This window comes from Mobula birostris, chromosome 29, assembly GCF_030028105.1.
Source record: "Mobula birostris isolate sMobBir1 chromosome 29, sMobBir1.hap1, whole genome shotgun sequence".
Classification (NCBI taxonomy): domain Eukaryota; kingdom Metazoa; phylum Chordata; class Chondrichthyes; order Myliobatiformes; family Myliobatidae; genus Mobula; species Mobula birostris.
The window spans coordinates 6,916,064-6,938,923 of record NC_092398.1 but is presented as its reverse complement, the minus strand read 5'-3'; the positions used below and the strand labels follow the sequence as shown (position 1 = coordinate 6,938,923).

The following is a 22,860-nucleotide window of genomic DNA, read 5'->3' as shown; positions in this document are numbered from 1 at the left end:
GATATTTCTGTAACAATTTTGTTTTACCAGTCAGAGTTGTAAGCCCTGAACTGAACATTGAATATAGACTATTACAGCACATTACAGGCCCTTCGGCCCACAATCTTGAGCCGACCCTCAAACCCTGCCTCCCATATAACCCCTCCACCTTAAATTCCTCCATATACCTGTCTAATAGTCTCTTAAACTTCACAAGTGTATCTGCCTCTACCACTGACTCAGGCAGTGCATTCCACGCACCAACCACTCTCGGAGTAAAAAACCTTCCTCTCATATCCCCCTTGAACTTCCCACCCCTTATCTTAAAGCCATGTCCTCTTGTTTTGAGCAGTGGTGCCCTGGGAAAGAGGCATTGGCTATCCACTATCTATTCCTCTTAATATCTTGTACACCTCTATCATATCTCCTCTCATCCTCCTTCTCGACAAAGAGTAAAGCCCTAGCTCCCTTAATCTCTGATCATAATCCATACTCTCTAAACCAGGCAGCATCCTGCTAAATCTCCTCTGTACCCTTTCCAATGCTTCCAGTGGACCACCCTTAGTCTAACCTCTATCCTTTGACCTGTGTAGCTTATGTGACCCTACCAAGAGCCAAAGCATAAAGCCCTGACTCCAGCCTGCATAGCTCTCTGGGTAACTGAGGCACGCAAGCCCCCAAACCTTGAAAGAAGATTGTGGATTTATTTAAGTATTCTTCATGATAAATCTCTATACCATTTTAAAAGCTGATTGCCATCTGCACAGGTGCAGGTACAGACAGGTGCAATGAGAAGCTTACCTGAGACATCTCAGGCACATAGCTTCAGATAAGCAGCATTCACAAGAAAAAAAACATAAATTATCTTCAATTTGTAGAACAAGAAACACAACTGGAACAAAAAAAAACAAAGTATATTTTAGTGCACAATCATCAAAGCGATCTATTACAAAGGAAACTAACTAAAAGCGAATTATTATATTCTAGTTCCAAGACGCACAAAGTGCCGGAAGAACTCAGCAGGTCAGGCAGCATCTGTGAAAAAGAGTAAACTGTTGTTGCTTCTTCAGGACTGAGAGGGAAGGGGGAAGATGCCAGAATTAAAAGGTGGTAGGAGGGGAAGGAGGATAGCTGGAAGATGATAGGTGAAATCAGGTGGGTGGGAAAGGTCAAGGGATGGAGTAACAAAAATCTGATAGGAGAGGAGAGTGGATCATAGAACAAAAGGAAGGAGGAGGGGACCTATGGGGAAGGAATAGGCAGCTGAGAAGAAGGAAGAAGAGAAATAGAGGAAGGAAGGTGTGGGAAATTTTCTTCAGGTTGGTGGCCACCCAAACAGGATATAAGGTGTTGCTCTCCTCCACCCTGAGGGAGGCGTCATTCTGGCACAAAAGGAGGCCATGGATCAACATTGGGAATGGGAATGGGAATTAAAATACTGGGCCGCCGGAAGGTCCTGCTTGTGGCGGATGGTGTGGAGGTGCTCGATGAATCAGTCCCAACAACGTCATTTTTTATAGAACACACACACAAAATGCTGGAGGAGCTCAGCAGGTCAGGCAGAATCCATGGAGAGGAACATACAGTCGACCTCTTTCGGGCCGAGCGAGGCTCCCGCGTGCCCCTGTCCCCCACCATTTTAACTGAATTTTACCAGAGCTCCATTGAAAGCATCCTGACCAGCTGCATCTCCATCTGGTATGGGAGCAACAGAGAATCAGACCGGAAATTCCTACAAACGACTGTGAGAATGACCAAGAGGTTCATAGGGGTCTCCCTACCAACCACTAAGGACATTTATCAGGATTGTTGCATACCCAGGGCCTTTAGTATTCCCAAGGATCCCACCCATCCATCCAGCCTCCTTGTTGACTTTCTACCATCAGGCAGGAGACTCTAATGCATAAAGACAAGAACGGTCAGGAAGGGAAACAGTTTTTTCCCTCAGGCCATTAGGATTCTGAACTCCCTGCCGTTCAAAGTGTCACCGGATAATTTCTCTACACCCTACAATATTTACTGCATGCACTTTACAATGTTTATCTATGTGTAATTCACTTGTAGCTTTAATTCTCACTTTCCTAAGTGATTGTGTGTTATGTGTACTACTGTACTTTGCACCCTGGTCCAGAGAAACTGCTAACGCTCAATGAGTTCCTTTGTTTAAAAAACTTTACCTTCTCCATCCAAGTTCAATATATGAAGGCCACCATCCTTATACCACAGTACCCTGCCACCCCTCGTGTATATGCATGCCAGCCTAATGCTTACACAGCCCAAATGAACAGTACTCAATAGAAATGTTGTCTCATTTGGCGATATGCATGTATATAGTTAAATGGCAATAAATTTGACTTGACTAGACTTGACCTGTGACTCTTCATCAGGGTTCTGATCAGTTCTTGATCAGCTTACTGCCATTCAACCGTACACATATGTACCGCTGAACAAAACAACGTTCCTCCATAAGGCCATAAGATATAGGAGCTGATTTAGGCCATTTGGCCCATTGAGTCTGTTCTGCCATTCCATCAAGGCTGATCCATTTCCCTCTCAGCCCCAGTCTCCTGCCTTCTCTCTGTATCCCTTCATTCCCTGACCAATCAAGAATCTATCAACCTCTTCCTTAAATACACATAAAGACTTGGCCTCCACAGCTGCCTGTGACAAAGAATTCCACAGATTCATCACCTTTGGCTAAAGAAATTCTTCCTCATCTCCGTTCTAAAAGGACACCCCTCTATTCTGAGGCTGTGTCCTCTGGTTTTAAACACCCCCCCCCCACCACCACCACCACCACCACCACCACCACCACCACCACCACCACAGGAAACATCCTCTCCACTTCCACTCTATCAAGGTCCTTCACCATTCCTTCAGACCAAAGTGCACAACACAGTACACATAACTCACACACAACACAGAGAGTAATATTACCACAAATAAAGTAACAAATAATAAGGCAAATTCTCTGTAAACTCTAGAGACTGTGGTGAGTGAAAATCCCAGGAGATCAGCAGTTTCTGAGATACTCAAACCACCCCATCTGGCACCAACAATCATTCCACGGTCAAAGTCACTTAGATCGTATTTCTTTCCCCCCATTCTGACATTTGGTCTGAACAACAACTGAACCACTTGACCACGTCTGCATGCTTTTACGCATTGAGTTGCTGCCATGTGATTGGCTGATTAGATATTTGCATTAACGAACAGGTGTAGCTAAGAAAGTGGTCACTGAGTGTAGGTAGGGCGACCCATCAACGCAGGTGAGTGTCAGGTGGGGCATCAACTGTCCTCTCAGCTGAAAGTGAGAGATCCCGTGGTGTTCCCTGCGACCAGGGACAATCCCTCTAACTCCACCAACACCACAAAGCAACGGAGGACACCAGGCTCCACCACCTAACACTAGTAATCCATAAAGTTATCGAGTCATAAAGAAGACAGGCCCTTCGGCCCGTTTACTCCATGCCGAAAACCATTTAAACTGCCTCATCCCAACGACCTGCACCAGATCCATAGCCCTCCATATCCCGACCATCCATGAACTTCTCTTAAACGTTGAAATCGAACTCGCATTTCCTGCAACGTTTTAAACATTATTCCACCGATTGTGCGTGGAGATGACTTGGACACTTTCTGCGTTTCTGGGACAAACCCGGCACCAGAAATATGTCCAAACCTTTAGTCCCCGGCGATCAGCTAATGAACTCTCGTAGCTCCAACTATACAGTGTATCGGGATAATATAACCTATGTCACCAAATTAAAGCTGAAAAGTAAACATCTGGAAATCTGAAACAACCAATCCGAAATGCACTTTTGCCTAATTTGGAACAGGAAAAATGAGGGCTTTTTCCCCCCAAGATGATAGATGCGGTGAGCGGCCTCTTGCAGGGCGCGTCATGGCTTTGGGTGACCAATCGGGAGGCGATCTCGGGAGGAGGCGGGGCGGGACGTCCAAGAGCTTGACGGAGGTCGGCGCAAGTTGGTCTGGCCGGCGAATATCGGACGGATGTGTCTCCTCTCCCGGACAACATGTCAGTGCCCTTGAACTTGTTGCGTTTCCTGGTCTTATCAGCTGCTCTGAGCCTGACAGTTTTAAGGCAGAACCTCGTACGAGGACAGCAAGGTAAGCGTGCGTACTCTCAGAAGTTGCGTGCAACAAGAGAAATAGTTTGTCTTGTTTTAATGTAACGTGCTTGGAAATCACGCTGTTTCCAAAATGATTTATGGTTAAACTCTGCCTTTTCTTGCACTTTCATGGTTATTAAGAACATGTTGTTCAAAGGACGCACAAACACCTTAAAGCCGATTAATAATTAACCGGCGTTTTACAGCAAAGGTGCGCGTTAAAAGTTGTGAATTCGGCGGCTGGAAGCCGGTTTAAGGAGTAGCGCCGTCTGAGCTGCAGCCCAGCGGCGGGGTGAGTGGAAAAGTATCAGCGCTGATCATAACACACGCCGGAATTTTCCAAAGGAGTCTCCAGACTTTGGGAACCCATAGCCACGGCTGAAATCGAACTCAGACCCCGGCGATCCATTCTGCAAGTCGGCAGGCTCGTTTGAAAAACTGTGGGGCGTGTGTTATTACCGGAGCTGCTTTTTGCACTCGCCCTGTCAGTAGGTGGTGAACATCAATTCCTGATTTTGCTGCTGTTATTGCGGGGTACCCAGTTGTTTAAAAAAATAGCTTGAGAAATTTCGTTCTTGAGCTGGAGCGGGCTTCCGTTTCGGGCTCTAACCGCCCCTGTGTATCGACACCACACTCCTGCAAGAATGATGCTCTAACCCTGAGAAACACGGACAGAACGCTGCAGGAACTCAGCAGGTCAGGCAGCATCTATGGAAAAGAGAGAACAGTTGACCTTTCGGGCCGAGAAAGTTAATCAGGAGTGACACTGAATTAAAAGGTGGATGGGTGGGGGGGGGGTGCGGGTAGGAGGATGGCTGGTAGGTGAGAGGTGAAGCCAGGTGGGAGGGAAAGGTAAAGGACTGGAGAGGAAGGAATCTGACAGGAGAGGAGAGTGGACCATAGGAGAAAGGGAAGGAGGAGAGGGACGGGGGAGTAATTGGCAGGTGAGAAGAGGTAAAAGGTCAGAGTGGGAAATACAGGGAGTGTGTGGAGGAGATTTCTTTATGGAAGGGGAAATCGCTATTCATGTCATCAGACTGGAGGGTTCACAGGCCACTCTGATTTTCACTACTTCTCACCTACCCTCTGGGCCTCCTCCTTCTCTGTCTCCTATTGTCCACTCTCCTCTCCTATCAGTTTCTTTCCTCTCCAGCCCTTGACCTTTCCCGCCCACTTGGCTTCTCCTGTCACCTTTAGGCCTCTTTACCCTCCTCTGCCTTTTTATTCTGGCATCTGCTCTCTCCCCGCCCCCCCCCCCCCGCTTCCCAGTCCTGAGGAAGAGTATCCGCCTGAATCATCGACTGTTTATTCATTTCCACAGATCCTGCCTGACCTGCTGAGTTCCTCCAGCATTTTGTCTGTGTTGAATAAACAGTCTACGGGACTGGGAAGGGGGGGGGGAACAGAATAAGAAAGTGAGGGGGGAGGAGGAAAGATTGAATAGGTTAGGACTTCATTGCTCAGAAAGTAGATGACTGAGAGGAGAATGGATAGAGGTGTACAAAATTATGGGGGGTATAGATAGAGTAAATGCAAGCAGGCTGTTTCCATTGAGGTTGGGTGGGACTTACAACTAGAGGTCATGGATTAAGGGTGAAAAGTTTAATCCAAAACTTCTTCACGCAGAGGGTTGTGAGAGTGTGGGACGAGCTGCCAGCACAGGTGGTGCTCGCGAGCTCAATTTCAATGGTTTAAGATAAGTTTGGATTGGTACATGGAAAGTAGGGCTATGGAGGGTGCTGGTCCTAGCGCAGGTCAATGGGAGCAGGCTATTTAAATGGTTTGACACAGACTAGATGGGCTGAAGGTCCTCTTTCTGTGCTGTACTCTTCCATGATTCTGAGTACAAGGTGGAAGGTGATAAGTGAGACCAGGCAAGAGGAAAGGTAGTTGGGTGGCTCTAAACATGATTTCCGCGGCTGTTACACTTTTCGTGGGAGTTGGTAGGTTAACTGGTAAATTGTAAATTGTCGCATGAATAGGCAAGGATTAAATCAGAGATTGCTAGATGGAGCAGCTCATAGGGCCGGAAGGGCCTATTCCGTGCTGTATCTCAATAAATATTTTTATTTAATTTCCAAAAGACAAGTGGACAGATTCACGGATTGGAAAAGTTTAGAAAGCTGAGAAAGGGACCATCTTGAATGATGCTTCTTGGTCCGCATGGCTCAGATGAGCTGAAAGTCTCTTTCCATATAGTTCTGTGACTCGTACACTTTCTTTGATCCAGGTTGTTGTACAGTGTAGGGATAGACCCATAGTTCCAACGCCCCCCCCACCCCCATGTCGACCAGAACTAGAATCAGAACAAGATTTATTATTGTTGATATGGGTTGTGAAATTTGTGGTTTTGTAACATTTTTGTCCATTTACTAATCCTTTTTGCCAGTCTTAGTCAATATCCTTCAAGGTCCAAGTGCCTAATGAAGCATCTACCCAAATACTTCTTTAAGTGTCGTCATTGCATCTGATCCCACGACCTCTGGCAGTGAGGTCCAAATATACTGTCGCAAACTTAACCCTCAATCCCCTTTAAGACCCCTACCTCTCCCCTTGAAACTTTGCCCTCTGGTTTTTAATGCTCTTACTGCTCTTAATGCTCTTTTGACAAGGTCCCACCCAGGAGATTAGTGTGCAAACTTAAAGCACACGGTATTGGGGGTAAGGTATTGATGTGGATAGAGAATTGGTTGGCAGACAGGAAGCAAAGAGTGGGAATAAACGGGACCTTTTCAGAATGGCAGGCAGTGACTAGTGGGGTACCGCGAGGCTCAGTGCTGGGACCCCAGTTGTTTACAATATATATTAATGACTTAGGCGAGGGAATTAAATGCAGCATCTCCAAATTTGCGGATGACACGAAGCTGGGCGGCAGTGTTAGCTGTGAAGAGGATGCTAAGAGGATGCAGGGTGACTTGGATAGGTTAGGTGAGTGGGCAAATTCATGGCAGATGCAATTTAATGTGGATAAATGTGAGGTTATCCACTTTGGTGGCAAAAACAGGAAAACAGATTATTATTTGAATGGTGGCTGATTAGGAAAAGGGGAGGTGCAACGAGACCTGGGTGTACAGCAGGCGGTGAAAAAGGCGAATGGTATGCTGGCATTCATAGCAAGAAGATTCGAGTACAGGAGCAGGGAGGTACTACTGCAGTTGTACAAGGCCTTGGTGAGACCACACCTGGAGTATTGTGTGCAGTTTTGGTCCCCTAATCTGAGGAAAGACATCCTTGCCATGGAGGGAGTACAAAGAAGGTTCACCAGATTGATTCCTGGGATGGCAGGACTTTCATTTGATGAAAGACTGGATCGACTAGGCTTATATATTCGTTGGAATTTAGAAGGTTGAGGGGGGATCTTATTGAAATGTATAAAATCCTAAAGGGATTGGACAGGCTAGATGCAGGAAGATTGTTCCTGATGTTGGGGAAGTCCAGAATGAGGGGTCACAGTTTGAGGATAGAGGGGAAGCCTTTTAGGACCGAGATGAGGAAAAACTTCTTCACACAGGGAGTGGTGAATCTGTGGAATTCTCTGCCACAGGAAACAGTTGAGGCCAGTTGATTGGCTATATTTAAGAGGGAGTTAGATATGGCCCTTGTGGCTAAAGGGATCAGGGGCTACGGGGGGAAGGCTGGTACAGGGTTCTGAGTTGGATCATACTGAATGGCGGTGCAGGCTCGAAGGCCCGAATGGCCTACTCCTGCACCTATTTTCTATGTTTCTATGTTTACATTGGGGAAGAAATTCCGATTTTAGTCTCTGAAGCCGCCATGCAAGCAGCCTTCAGGAGCTGAACCCATGAGAAGCACTGGATGCAGACAGGGTGTCTGGCCAAGTGCTGAAGACCTGTGCTGATCGATCGGCTGGAGTGTTCACAGATCCTTAATCTCTCATTGCGGCAGTCTGAGGTGTCCTCCTGCTTCAAGCAGACCTCACTTAGACCTTTGCCTAAGAAGAGCATGGTATCCTCCCTCAATGACTGTTGTCCAGTAGCATTTACATCCACAGTGTTTTACAAGGCTGGTGATGAAACGTATTAACTTCTGCCTGAGAAGCGAATTAGATGCACTCCAATTTGCCTACAGGAGCAGCAGGTCCACAGCAGATGCCACCTCAATGGCTTTTCACTCAACCCTGGAACATCTGGACAGCGAAAAATGCATACATCAGAATGCTGTCTATCAACTACAGCTCAGCGTTCAAGATAATCATCCCTTCAAAACTAATCGATAAGCTTCAAGACCGTAGTTTTAATACATTCTTGTGCAGTTGGATCCTCTATTTCCTCACTTACAGACCCTAGTAACAACATCTCCCCCTCAATCTCCATCACCACAAGCCCCCTGCTCTACTTGCTTTACACTTTGACTGTGAGGCTAAGCACAGCTCCAACGCCTTATTTACGTTTGCTGATGACACCGCTGTGGTAGGCTGAATCAAAGGCGGTGATGAATCAGCACGTGGGAGGGAGATTGAACATCTGGCTGAGTGGTGGCCACAACAACAACCTCTCACTCAATGTCGGCCAGACCAAGGAGCTGATTGTTGACTTTATGAGGAGGAAACCAGAGGTCCCTGAGCCAGTCCTCACCAGCACAGCATTTAAAACTTTGACAAGCATTGATCCGAGGCCCCATCTGTAAGCAGATTCTATATTCTCCCTGTAACCTCTATAGTTTTCTCCAGGTGTCAAAGTAATTTTACTATTAAAGTACGTATTCAGCTTGACATCGAAAACTTTGACAAACTTTTATAGACGTGTGGTGGAGAGTATATTGACTGGTTACATCACAGCCTGGTATGGACACACTAGTGTACTTGATTGGAAAATCCTACAAAAATTAGGTGATATGGCCCAGTCCATCACAGGTAAAGCCCTCCCCATCACTGACAACATGAAACGCTGTCATAGAAAAGCAGCAGCCATCACCAGGGGCCCCCACCGCCCAGGTCGTGCTCTCTTCTCGCTGCCGCCATCAGGAAGAAGGTACAGGAGCCTCAGGACTCACACCACCAGGTCCAGGATCAGTTACTACCCCTCAACCATCAGGCTCTTGAACCAAAAGGGATAACTTCACTTGCCCCAGCATTGAAATGTTCCCGTGACTAATGGGATCACTTTCAAGGACACAATCTCATATTCTTGTTATTTATTTCTTACTTATTTATTATTATTTTTAAATAAACCGGTGGAACACTTTGTCTAGCACCTCAGCTCCACCCAGCACATGTGGAACTTCCCATTGGCCAAACACTTTAATTCTGATTCACAATCCCGTTGTGACATTTCGGTCCAGGGCCGCCTCTTGTGCCAAGGTGAGGCCACTGGCAGGGTGGAGTAGCATCACCTCTATTCCATCTGGGTAGCCTCCAACCTGATGGCATGAATATCAATTTCTCCTTCAGGTAAAACAAAAAAATCACCCCCCCCCATCCCATTCCCATCTTCCTCTATTCCCCAACCTGATCTTTCAGCTCTTCTCACCTACCTATCACTTCCCCCTGGATGGCCCCTCCTCCCCTTTCTCCTACGGTCCACTCTCCTGTCCTATCAGATTCCTTCTTCTCCACCCCTTGACCTTTCCCATCCACCTGGCTTCACCTATCACCTTTTACCTATCCTCCTTCCCCTCCCCCCTCACTTTTTTTTATTCTGGCTTCTTCCCCCTTCCTGCTCAGTCCTGGCTCTCGGCTCGCAACGTTGACCGCTCATTCATCTCCATAGAAACTGCTGAGTTCCGCCAGCATTTTGCGCTGTTGCGATGTACTTCCTGCGCCGTGACGTCTCATTGAGACACTTGTGCCATTCACCAGGGGGTGTGATCGGTGCTATATAAATGCAGGGTTTTCACCGGGTGGGGAGTTGTCAATGAGTGTGACATCACAAATTTTAGGTCATTTTTTCTGGAAGTACTTACGGAATATTGAAAGGCCTAGAGAGAGTGGACCTGCAGAGGACGTTTCCAATAGTAGGAGAATCTAGGACTAGAGGGTACAGCCTCAAAACAGAAGTACGCCGCTTTCAAACAGATGAGTAGGAACGTCCTTGCCTTGAGGGTGGTGAATCTGTGGAATTGATTGCAACAGCTGGCTGTGGAGGCCAGGTCATTGAATATAATTAAAGTAGACGTTGATGGGTTCTTGATTAGTGTGGGCATCAAAAGTTGCAGGGAGAAGGCAGGAGAATGGAGTTGAGAAGGAAAATAAATCAGCCATGATGGAGTGGTGGAACAGAAGTGATGGGCAGAATGGCCAAATTCTGCTCCTATGTCATGTGATCTCATGGTCATTCTTGTCCACGCGTGAGCTGAGTTTTCAATATTCAGGTGCCATGTTGTGCTGGAAACCAAACTGGTTCGTCAACTTACCTGCGATCTCCACCTAACTTCAATAACCCTGGCAACCTCTTACTCAGAACAGCACTGGTGCACTTGGCCCCAGTGGCTATGAAGCAGAGCTAAGGCAGGCTCATTCCAGCTCCCAGCGTACAGATTTTGCCGATTATTGGGCATCATTCAGATCTGCCCTTACAGAAGAGTGTTTGTATCTCTCGTTAGCATAGTGGTTAGCACAGGGGTTCCCAACCTTTTTTATGCTATGGACTCTGACCATTAACTGAGGGGTCCACTGCTAACACAATGGACTAATTCTGCTTTGATGTATTACGGTCTTATGGAAATGTTGCTCTGAAATTTCATGCTATGCCTTGGAATGCAGTTCTACATTTCCGATGGGGAATTTCCTGACACTGCAAAGTTGCAAAGAATTACAACTTATAAAAACAATTGCCCTCCTGCTTTACTGAACTCTAAATATTACATTGTGAATGAACACTTGCTCTGCCGTGCCTCCAGCTATACTTTACAAAATTAACTATATATCCTACTCTCATTAAACCAATAAAAACACCTTTCCTTTGTATAGTGTCTGCTACATCCTCTGCTGACTGTCTGAGTTGGCAATTGCCCTTTTGAAAACTGGGCTTTTTATCATTCTAACCTAGGAATCTGTTCACTCCAACTAAGCCAGGTCTTGTACACGCTGGAATTAAGGAGATTGAGGGGGGATCTGATTGAGACATATAAGATTATTAAGGGATTGGACAAGATAGAGGCAGGAAATATGTTCCAGATGCTGGGAGAGTCCAGTACCAGAGGGCATGGTTTAAGAATAAGGGGTAGGACATTTAGGACAGAGTTGACGAGGAACTTCTTCTCCCAGAGAGTTGTGGAGGTGTGGAACGCGCTGCCTCAGAAGGCAGTGGAGGCCAATTCTCTGGATGCTTTCAAGAAGGAGCTAGTTAGGTATCTTATGGATAGGGGAATCAAGGGTTATGGGGACAAGGCAGGAACCGGGTATTGATAGTAGATGATCAACCATGATCTCAGAATGGCGGTGCAGGCTCGAAGGGCCGAATGGTCTACTTCTTTGCCTATTGACTATTGACATAAGCTCAGTGGTTAGCACAATGTTTTACAGTGGCAGCAACCTGGCTTCGTTTCCTGATCTGCCTGTAAGGAGTTTGTATGATTTCCCTGTGACCGTGTGTGTCTCCTCAGGGTGCTCTGGTTTCCTCCCATGGTCCAAAGACGTACTGGTTGATGGGTTAATTTGTCATTGTAAATTGTCATGTTGTTAAACTCAGATTAAATCACGGGATTGCTGGGCAGCATGGCCCATAGGACTGGAAGGGCCTATTTCGCGCTGTCTCAATAATGATAATCTGCTCATTAACACAAATATCTAATCAGCCAATCATGTGGCAGCGGCTCAATGCATAAAAGCATGCAGACATGGTCAAGAGGTTCAATTATTGTTCAGACCAAACATCAGAATGGAGCAGAAATGTGATCTAAGTGACTTTGACCATTCAATAAATGTTGGTGCCAGATAGGGTGGCTTGAAGATCTCAGAAACTGCTGATCTCCTGGGACTTTCATGCACAACAGTCTCTAGAGCAGGAGTTCCCAAGCTGGGGGCCACGGACCCCGCGGTCAATGGTAGGGGTCCATGGCATAAAAATGGTTGGGAACCCCCTGCTCTAGATTTGACAGAGAATGGTGTGAGAAACGAAAAAAGAAACATCCAGTGAGCGGCAGTACTGTGGATGGAAGCACCTTGTTAATGAGAGATGTCACAGGAGAATGGCCAGATTGGTTCAAGCTGACAGGAAGGTGACAGTAATTCAGACAACCACATGTTACAGCAGGTGGTATTTGGAAGAGCATCTCTGAACACACAACACATCAGACCTTGAAGTGGATGGGTCACAGCAGAAGAACTTGGTGGCCACTTTCTTAAGTGCAGGAGGTACTGAGTGTATGAAGAAAGAGCTTATCATAGAGTTAACTCATGTTTGACATTATCATAGTAAGAAATAGAATTTTATTTGGCATTTGCATTTTAATGGGTTATCAAAGTTCACAGTTCAAAGTAAATTTATTAACATGGTACCCATATGCTACCCTGAGATTCATTTACTTGCAGGCATTCACAGTAGAATAAAGAAATACAATAGAATCAATGGAAAACTACACACAAACTGACAAACAACCAATGTGCAAAAAGAAGACAAACTCTGAAATTTGAAAAAACGTAATAATAATACTGAGAACGTGAGTTGTAGAGTCGTTGAAAGTGAGTCCGTAGGTTGTGGAATCAGTTCAGAGTTGAGGTGAGTGAAGTTATCCACGCCAGTTCAGGATCCTGATGGTTGAAGGGTGGTAACTCTTCCTGAAGCTGGTGGTGTGAAACCTAAGGCTTCTGTACCTCCTTCCCAATGGCAGCAGTGTGAAGAGAGCGTGGACTAGATAATGGAGGTCCTTGATGATGGATGCTACTTTATTGGGGCAGCTCTCCTCGTAGATTAGATTAGATAATGAGGACACACAGTCCTCTTTTATTGTCATTTAGTAATGCATGCATTAAGAAATGATACAATATTCCTCCAGAATGATATCACAATGACAAACCAAGACTGAAAAACTGACAAAAACCACATAATTATAACATATAATTACAACAGTGCAAAGCAATACTGTAATTTGATAAGAACAGACCATGGGCACGGTAAAATCTCAAAGTCTCTCGAAAGTCCCACATCTCACGCAGACGGTGAACCTCCAGCACCGCAAACTTGCCGATGCAGCATTGCGTAAGCATCCGACCACAGTCCGACTCTGAGTCCGTCCGAAAACTCCGAGCCTCCGACCAACTCTCCGACACCGAGCCCCAGCACCATCTCTGCCGAGCACTTCGACCCCGGCCCCGGCAACAGGCAATAGGCAAGGCCGAGGATTTGGGGCCTTCCCCTCCGGAGATTCTCGATCACACAGTAGCAGCGGCGGCGAAGCAGGCATTTCAGAAGTTACTCCAGATGTTCCTCCGTGCTTCTTCACATCTGTCCCTATCAAATCAGGATTGTGCACGGCATCCTACTTCACAGATACGATATCATTCGGAACGGCCGCACGGGCTGCGTCGCGTCGCCATCTTCTCCTCCCTCTGTAGTGCCAACAGTACAAAGATAGGTGAAGAGGCACCTAGTTTTGAGCAAGCAGGGAGTCTGCAGAAACACTTAGACAGATTGGGAGAGCGAGGAAAGAACATAGTGCAGGGAAATGTATGGTCATGCACTTTGGCAGAAGGAATAAAAGCAAAGACTATTTTCTAAATGGGGAGAAAAGTTCAGAAATCAGAGGTACAAAGGGGCTTGTGCGGGTTTCCCTAAAAGTTAACATCTCAGGCCCGAGAGTGAGGAAGGACCTGAGGTGATCGATTTGAGTGCCGGGTCAATTTGGAAAGGTTGGGTCGTGGCCAATTTGAGACGGCGGGGCCCAGCTCCAAGAGCAAAGAACAACTCGAGGTTTGGACAGTTTAAGGGCCAGTCCAGATTAAACTGTTCAGGGTGTCAGGGTGGGTTCAGGTCACTCGTCTGCGCTGTACTGAAGTTGTGGCCTGCAACTAACGAGCTCCTGAATTGGTTGAGTGTTGACCGGCTTCGTGGCTGTGGACTCGCTTTCGTGAACTTCAGTTCTGGATGTTACTTGCTTACGTTTCTTATTTGCAGAATTATTTTCTTCACGTTGTGTGTGTTTGATGGTCTTTTATTAGCGGGCTGTTTTTGGGCTTCTTTTTTTTTGTGCCTGCCTGTAAGGAGACGAATCTCCAGATGGTATAAAGTATACATACTTTGATAATAAATGTACTTTGAACGTTTCAAGAGGACTAGAGTATAAAAGCAAGGATCTAATGCTTTATTGCTCAGATCGCTTAGAGTATTGTGAGCAGTTTTGAGCCCCTTATTGAAGAAAGTATGTGCTAGCATTGGAGAGGCTCAGGAGAATGATCCTGGGATGAAAGGGTTAATGTATGAGGAGCATTTGAGAGCTCTAGACCTGTTTTCAGTGGAATTCAGAAAAATGAGGTGAGAGGGAATCTCATTGAAACCTATCGAATATTAGATGGAGAGGATGTGGAGAGGATGTTTCCCATAGAGGGGGAGTCTAGAACCAAAGGGCAGAACCTCAGAATAGAAAGATCACTTTAGAACAAAGATGAGGAGAAATTTCTTCAGCCAGAGGGTGGTGAATCACTGGAATTTATTGCCACAGACAGCTGTGGAAACCAAGTCATTGGGTATATTTAAAGCGCAGGTGGATAGGCCCTTAATTAGTAAGGACGTCAAAGGTTACAGGGAGCGGCCAAGAGAATTGGGTTGAGAGGAATAATAGATCAATCATGATAGAATAGCAGAGCAGACTCAGTGGGCTGATTGGCTGAATTCTGCTCCTATGTCTTATGAGCCCAATGACGGGGAGGACTTTGCCTGTGCTGGACTGGGAAGCATCTGCTACAATTTTTTTGGTATTCGTCAGCAGGCGTTAGACATATCGATGCAACTACAAAGAAGGCGCAACAGTGGCTATATCTCGTTAGGAGTTTTAATAGATATGGTATGTCACCAAAGACACTCGTAAATTTGTGGAGAGCATTCTAACTGGCTGCATCACTGACTTGTATGCGGGGGCTACTGCACAGGATCGACATAAATGGCAGAGAGTTGTGAAATTAGTCAGCTCTATCATTGGTACTAGCCTCAGTAGTATCCAGGACATCTTCAAGGAGCGGTGCCTCGAAATGGTGACATCCATCATTAAGGACCTCCATCACCCAGGTCATGCCCTCTTCTCATTGCTACCATCAGGGAGGAGGTACAGGAGCCTGAAGACACACACACAATGACTCAGGAATAACCTTCTTTCCCTCTGCCATCCGATTTCTGAATGGAGATTGAACCCGTGAACGCTACCTCACTACTTTCTATTTCTATTTACACTTTAACTATTTAATATATATTTACTCTACTTCACAGTTTTTTCTCTATTATTACGTATTGCGTCGTACCGCTGCCGCAGAGTCAACAAATTTCACAGCATATGCCGGTGAACTGATTCTGGTGGGTATAGTCAGTAACCAAACTGCAGTGACAGGGTTGAAATTACTTCCTGTCTCCATTATTTATTGCAATCTGCACTCTCCCACTCACCGAGGCGGGCTTATTCATTACTGTGCGTGGGTGTTAGGCAGCTGTACGACGCCAGACTTTGCAAGATGAATGGCAGTGATACACGATCACTGCAGTTTCAAGAAGTGACTATCGGCCACTGGCTACAGTTTAAATTGTCCACTGAACGTTCTCTCGTTGACCTGTCCCGCATGGGTACTTACAGTTCCGATCAAAAAGCTGCAGAACCTGGGCCTCTGTACCTCCCCCTGCAACAGGATCCTCGACTTCCTAACTGGAAGACCGCAATCTGTGCGGATTGGAAATAACGTCTCCACTTTGCTGACGGTCAACCCTGGCGCACCTCAAGGATGTGTGCTTAGCCCACTGATCTACTCCATCTGCACCTATGACCCTGTGTGGCTAGTCACAGCTCAAATGCCATCTGTAAATTTGCTGATAAGACAACCATTGTTGGCAGAATTTCAGACGGTGCCGAGAGGGCGTACAGGAACGAGATTTATCAGCTGGTTGAGTGGTGTCGCCGTGACAACCTTGAACTTGAGGTCAGTGAGACCAAAGAACTGATTGTGGACTTCAGAAAGGGTAAGTCGAGGGATCATACACTAGTCCTCATAGAGGGATCAGAAGTGGAAAGGGTGAATAGCTTCAAGTTCCTGGGTGTCAACATCTCTGAGGATCTATCCTGGGCCCATCTATCAATGCAGTCACTAAGAAGGCACGGCAGAGGCTATGTTTCATCGGGAGTTTGAGGAAGATTTGGTATGTCACCAAAAACGTTGCAAAATTTCTACAGATGTACCATGGAGAGCATTCTAACTGGCTGCGTCACCGTCTGGTATGGGGGCGGGGGGGGGGTGTTGCTACTGCACAGGATCGAAATAAGCTGCAGAGGGTTGTAAACTCAGTCAGCTCTATCATGGCACCAGCTTCCATAGTATCCAGAATATCGTCAAGGAGCGATGCCTCAAAAAGGCGGCGTCGATCATTAAGGACGCCCATCACCCAGGACATGCCCTCTTCTCATTGCTACCAGCAGGAAGGAGGTACAGGAGCCTGAAGGCACACACGCAGTGATTCAGTAACAGCTTCTTCCCCTCCGCCATCCAATTTCTGAATGGACATTGAACCCATGAACACTACCTCACCATTTTAAAAAAAATTTCTATTTTTGCACTACTTATTTAATTTAACTATTTAATATACACAATTACTGTAAATTCAGTTCTTTTTCTCTATTATTACATATCGAATTGTACTGCTACCCTAAAGTGAACAAATTTCATGACGCATGCCAGTGGTCTGATTCTGGTGGGTATAATCAGTAACCAAGTTGCAGTGACAGGGTTGAAATTACTTCCTGTGTCCATTATTTATTGCAATGTACTCTTCCACTCTCCGAGGTGGGCTTATTCATTACTGTGCGTGGGTGTTAGGCAGCTGTACAACGCCAGACTTTGCAAGACGAATGGCAGTGATACACGATCACTGCGGTTTCAAGAAGTGACTGCCGGCCACTAGCTGCAATTTAAATTGTCTACTGAACGTTCTCTCGTTGACCAGTCCCGCATCGGTACTTCACATCTGCTTGAAGCTGCCTGCATTCGAGAGATCATCTTGGATTCCTGTAGCGCCTCACACAGGCCAGTTTGAAGACATCCACGCTTACCCCCACCTTTCCACCACCGTAATAGTGATAGAGTCCCTCTTGCCCTTGCCTACCACCCTATCAGCCTCTGCGTCCGACACATTATCCTCCGCAGCTTCCGACGTCTCCAAAGGGATCCTGCCACTGAGCATATCTTTACCTCCGCGCCCGTCTCTGCTTTCTGCAGGAATGCTCCCACCCCAATTCCATTCATTCCTCCCCACTAATCTCCCTCTCAGCACTTATCCCTGTGAACAGCCCAAGTGCCACAGCTGCCCATGCACCTCCTCCCTCACTTCCGTTCGGGGCTCTAATCAGCCTTTGTGAACCGTCTGGAGGACGTCGTCCTTGGTCGCGTCATTCATGGGCGCCATCTTCTTCCTTGCATTTAAGGCCAAATGATCTTCCTCTGTCTGAAAGTATGACTCTTTTACCAGAGGATTTTATACAAATCCTACAGAAGGGGTTCACAACCAAGGGACCCCTTATTTAAATGGTTTTAGTCAATGGCGTCAAAAACATTGGAACCCCTTGTCTTACAGGAATTTTCACGTTGCACTTTCCGTCTTCTTGGACATTGTGCTTACTTGTATATCTTCAGAAAGGATAACTATTAAACCCACCTTCATTCATGTCAAAAGTCAAAGTCTGTCCCGAGCCTTGTGGCTTATCAGGCCAGTGCTTATGCCAGTTTCTGTGGCGTGAAGCGACTGAGAGTACGAGACTCTTCCCCCCCCCCGGATAGGATGCCAGTCTATCGCGAGGTTAACCCACAGCATTTGCCAGTACCCATTTTCAGCTGGGTGGACTGGAGCAGTGTGTGGTTAAGTGCCTTGCTCAAGGACACAACACGCTGCCTTGGCCGAGACTCGACCCCGCGACCTTCAGATCGTGAGCCCAACGCCCTACCCGCTTGGCCACGTGCCACACTCTTCATTCATGTAGTGTCATTTTAAACATACATGGACAGATGTTCTACTTATGAGGAGCAAGAGGGAATATCAGGAGAGCTGGACAAAGAGAGCCTCAGGACTGTGCTCAGCATCCAGGCTAGCTTAATGGCACGGCAGCTGAGCAGCACAACAAGAGTACCTCTCAGGTTACAGAATGTTTTCCTGATGAAGGGTCTCGGCCCGAAATATCTTTCTGTGGATGCTGCCTGACCACCTGGTTTAAACCACAGAGTAGTGCAATACAGCATAGTTCAGGCCCTTTGGCCCACAATGTTAACCTACTCCACAATAAATCTAACCCTTCCCTCATTCATAACCCTTCATTCTTCTTTCATCCATGTGCCTATCTAACAGTCTCTTAAATGTCCCTAATGTATCTGCCTCTACCACCACCCTCAGCAGTGTGCTCCCTGTACTCTGTGTCAACTACCACCAACCTCACAGCCGTACTTCCCTCCAATCATCGTAACATTTTATGATCTTCTCTATCAGCCATTGTTGCCACGACTTAAGCCCAATTTATACTTCTGCGTCAAATGTATACCTTAGGTACCGCGTACTTTACACCGTAGGGTGACACGCACCTCCCCAAAAAAGTAACTCACACGTCGTGGCGATGCAGACTGCAACAACTGTGATTGGTCGGCTTGGTAGCATCGCATTTCCTCCTACGCATTTCTGGTTGCTTTTCTCTGCCATGTCCGTACACTGATGCGAAATAAATGGTTGGAGCGATGAACCAAATCGTCAAATCTACCTGCCGACATCCGAAAATATTTGAAATGCATTTCCTTGTCCATGTCTCTCACGAAGAAGCTCAACACAGTGACATAGAAACCCCACTGCCAACTAGCGTTTTGGCGGTGAATTGCAGAGTGACGCAGACACAACTATGCATGTTCGCTACGGTGTAGGGGTACACAAAGGTATAAATCAGGTCTACGGTGTAGGCTACGGTGTAGCCCATACGCACAAGTATAAATCAGGCTTTATTCTCCTCCACAGACGCCGACTGACCTGCAGAGTTCCTCCAGCAATCTCAGGTTTGAGCATCTGCAGATTACCTGTTGGAATCGGAGAGCACTACAGCATAGGATTAGGACCTTTGGCCCATCTAGTCTGTGCTGGACTATTATTCTGCCTATCCCCATCAACCAATACCTGAACTATAGACTTCCATACCCCTCCCTTCTATGTACTTATCCAAACTTCTCTTAAATGCTGAAATGGAACCCACATCCACCACTTTTGATGGCAACTTGTTCCACACTCTCACCACCCTCAGAGTGAAGAAGTTCCCCTTAAATACTTCACCCCTCACCCTTAACCCACGACCCCTCTAGTTTTAGTGTAACCAGGTGACTGTTGACTATTGTATTGTTGAAGTGCAGTTGTGTATTCACCCTGGCCATGCTAAAATGGCGGCCTGTGCCTTGTAGAGAAAGAGGTGATGTCATTATGCACGTGCAGAGTAGAAGGAAGAGTTACCATGTTCTAGAACGAACATCGAGTACTGGGAGCTGCTTTTCCCAGGCTTGGTGAGGAAAGATTTTCACGAGTAAGGTATCGGTGCTGGATAGCATGGTTGGGTGAAGTTCCTTCTCGACATTGTAGCGTGAGTGGGGTGAATTTGTTTCGGGGTCTAGCCTATACATGTTTGGAAGTTAAGCGTGTGTGTGCCAAAGTGAATATAACTCTTAGTCAAGATGAGATGTATTTATTTATATTTTTGATGTTGTGTATAAAGTACAGGGTTGGTGGGAATCTAATGTTTGTACTGTTTTTTTTAAATTGCCACTACCATATTGGTTTTGTATATTTTATTTTATTTATTTTAATACTGCATATGTAACTAGTGGATACATAAGTGGGTGGACCGAAATTAAGCTGAGATTGTAACAGCAGAAACATTTTTTTAAATTCATGTTTTACTTTGATACCTTTATCAGTAAAACAGATAAAGGAATTAAAGACCTGAAAAAGTATTTGTTGTCCTGAGTGTGTATTTTTCCCAGGGTACAAGATTAGTCTCACCCAACCTTGGTGGAAAAAGCCTGTTTGCAGTTACCATATCTGTAATCCCTCATACTTTTGTGTACCTCTATCAAATCTCCCCTCGTCTCCTACACCTCAGGGAATGAAGTCTTAACCTATTCAATCTTTCCCTATAAATCAGGTCCTCAAGTGCTGGCAACATCCTTGTAAATTTTCTTTGCACTTGTTCAACCTTATTTACATCTTTCCTGTGAGTAGAACTGCACACAATACTCCAGCCTGAGCCTCACCAATACAACTCCAACATAACATCCCATCTCCTGTACTCAGTACTTTGACTTATGAAGGCCAGGGTGCCGAAAGCTTTCTTTACAACCCTGTCTACCTGTGATGCCACTTTCAGTGAATTATGGGCCTGTATTCCCAGATTCCTTTGTTCTACTGCACTCCTCAGTGCCCTGCTGTCCGCTGTTTAAGAACGATCTGGTTGGTCCTACCAAAGTACCATGCCTCACTCTTGTTCTTGCAGTATTGTGTACATTTCTAGCTATAGGAAGGATGTTATTAAGCTGTTGACAGGTGGCCAAGTGGTTAAGGCGTCGGTCTAGTGATCTGAAGGTCGCTAGTTCAAGCCTCAGCTGAGGCAGCGTATTGTGTCCTTGATCAAGGCACTTAGCCACACATTGCTCTGCGACGACACCGGTGCCAAGCTGTATCGACCCTAGTGCCCTTCCCTTGGACAACATCGGTGGCGTGGAGAGGGGAGACTTGCAGCATGGGCAACTGCCGGTCTTCCATACAACCTTGCCCAGGCCTGCGCCCTGGAAACCTTCCAAGGCGCAAATCCATGGTCTCATGACACTGACGGATACCTATAATATTAATCTGGAAAGGGTATAGAAACAATTTATAGGTATGTTATGGAACTGAAAGGCTCTGTTCTATCACACTCCTCAGTCTAGGAGAACTGCTGATTGTGCAAGTCCTCCTTGGCTTGTCCTCCTAAAGCAGTGGTCCCTAACCACCGGGCTGCGAGCATGTGCTACCGGGCCGCGAGGAAACAATATGATTTGGCGATATGAACCGATATGAGTCAGCTGCACCTTTCCTCATTCCCTGTCACGCCCACTGTTGAACTTGAACGCACGTGAGGTCCGCAAGAATATTGTCAATATTAAAGCGGTCCGCGGTGCGCAGAAGGTTGGGGACCCTGGGTGTCAAAGTACAACACCTCGCACTAGACTGCATAAATTCTCGTGGATAGTCGGTCTTTCTCCCGGGGTGGAAAAAGTGGCGCCACAGGTAGATGGGGTGCTGGAAAGTGCTTTTGGCACATGACGTTAGTAAAGAGGGCATAATTTTAATGTGGTTAGAGGAAAGTGTTATTGTGTGAACAAGGTCAGTGGAGAGACATAGTCGGTAGGTATGAAAAGTAGTCTTTTATTTGATACACACACTCACAAATAAGCTAATGGCCTTTTTGAGTCATGAGAGGGAGAAGGAGAGAGAGCGACAGACCATAAGGATTAGGCCATTTGCCTCATTGATTCTGCTCTGCCATTTCATCATGGCCGATCCAATTTTTCTCTCAGCCCCTATTTCCTGCCTTCTCCCCGTTTCACCTCATGCCCTGACGAAAGGGGTAGGCCATTTAGAACGGAGTTGAGGAAAAACTTTTTCACCCAGAGAGTTGTGGATTTGTGGAATGCTCTGCGTCAGAAGGCAATGGAGGCCAGTTCTCTGGATGCTTTCAAGAAAGAGTTAGATGGAGCTCTTGAAGATAGCAGAGTCAAGGGATATGTGGAGAAGGCAGGAACGGGGTACTGATTGTGGATGATCAGCCATGATCACAGTGAATGGTGGTGCTGGCTTGAAGGGCCGAATGGCCTACTCCTGCACCTATTCTGTATTGAAACAAGAATCTATCAACCCCTGTCTTAAGTACACATTTAAAAAAAACTTGGTCTCCGCAGCTGCCTGTGGCAAAGAATTCCACAGATTCACCACCCTCTGGCTAAGGAAATTCCTCCTTATCTCCGTTCTAAAAGGACACCCCTCTATTTTGAGGCTGTGTCCTCTGGTCTTAGACACTCCCACCATAGGAAACATCTGCCCTGTCGAGGCCTTTCACCATTTGATAGCGTTAGACCATAAGACATAGGAGCAGAATTAGGCCATTCAGCCCATCGAGTTTGCTGTGCCATTCCATCATGGCTGATCCTGGATCCCACTCAACTTCATACATTTGCCTTCTCGCCTTGTCCTTTGAAGCCCTGACCAATCAGGAAACAATCAACTTCCATTTTAAATATACACATGGAGAGGGAGAGGGTGTGATGGAGGGAGGGGGAGAGAGAGACACACACACACACCCTTTCTGAGCAAGACTCCACGCTACACTACATTTTATGTGCTAAAGATCAAAGGACAATTCCATATTTACAATTCATCCACAATTCTTCCTTTGAACTACACAGAACCTTCACACCTCCCGTTTTGCACCCCGATAACGAATTTAAATTGTCTGGTCTTCCAATTAACTCTGGTATCATCCAATTAACTCTGTTCACAGTTCTTAGGAACTCATTGTTCAGAGCTGCATTTTAAATTTAATCCACAGT

At 46.2% G+C, this 22,860-nt stretch overlaps 1 protein-coding gene across 2 annotated transcripts in view; it reads left to right on the top strand.

Moving 5' to 3' along the window:
* The first annotated feature begins 3,922 nt into the window (after nt 1–3,922).
* LOC140190076 (discoidin, CUB and LCCL domain-containing protein 1) overlaps nt 3,923–22,860 on the top strand; it is a 195,242-nt gene continuing 176,304 nt past the window's right edge. For both annotated transcript variants that reach the window (XM_072246541.1, XM_072246542.1), the window contains exon 1: nt 3,923–4,110. In XM_072246541.1, coding sequence (XP_072102642.1) covers nt 4,017–4,110 — 94 coding nt within the window. In that variant the 5' untranslated portion in view covers nt 3,923–4,016. The remainder of the gene's footprint in view (nt 4,111–22,860) is intronic.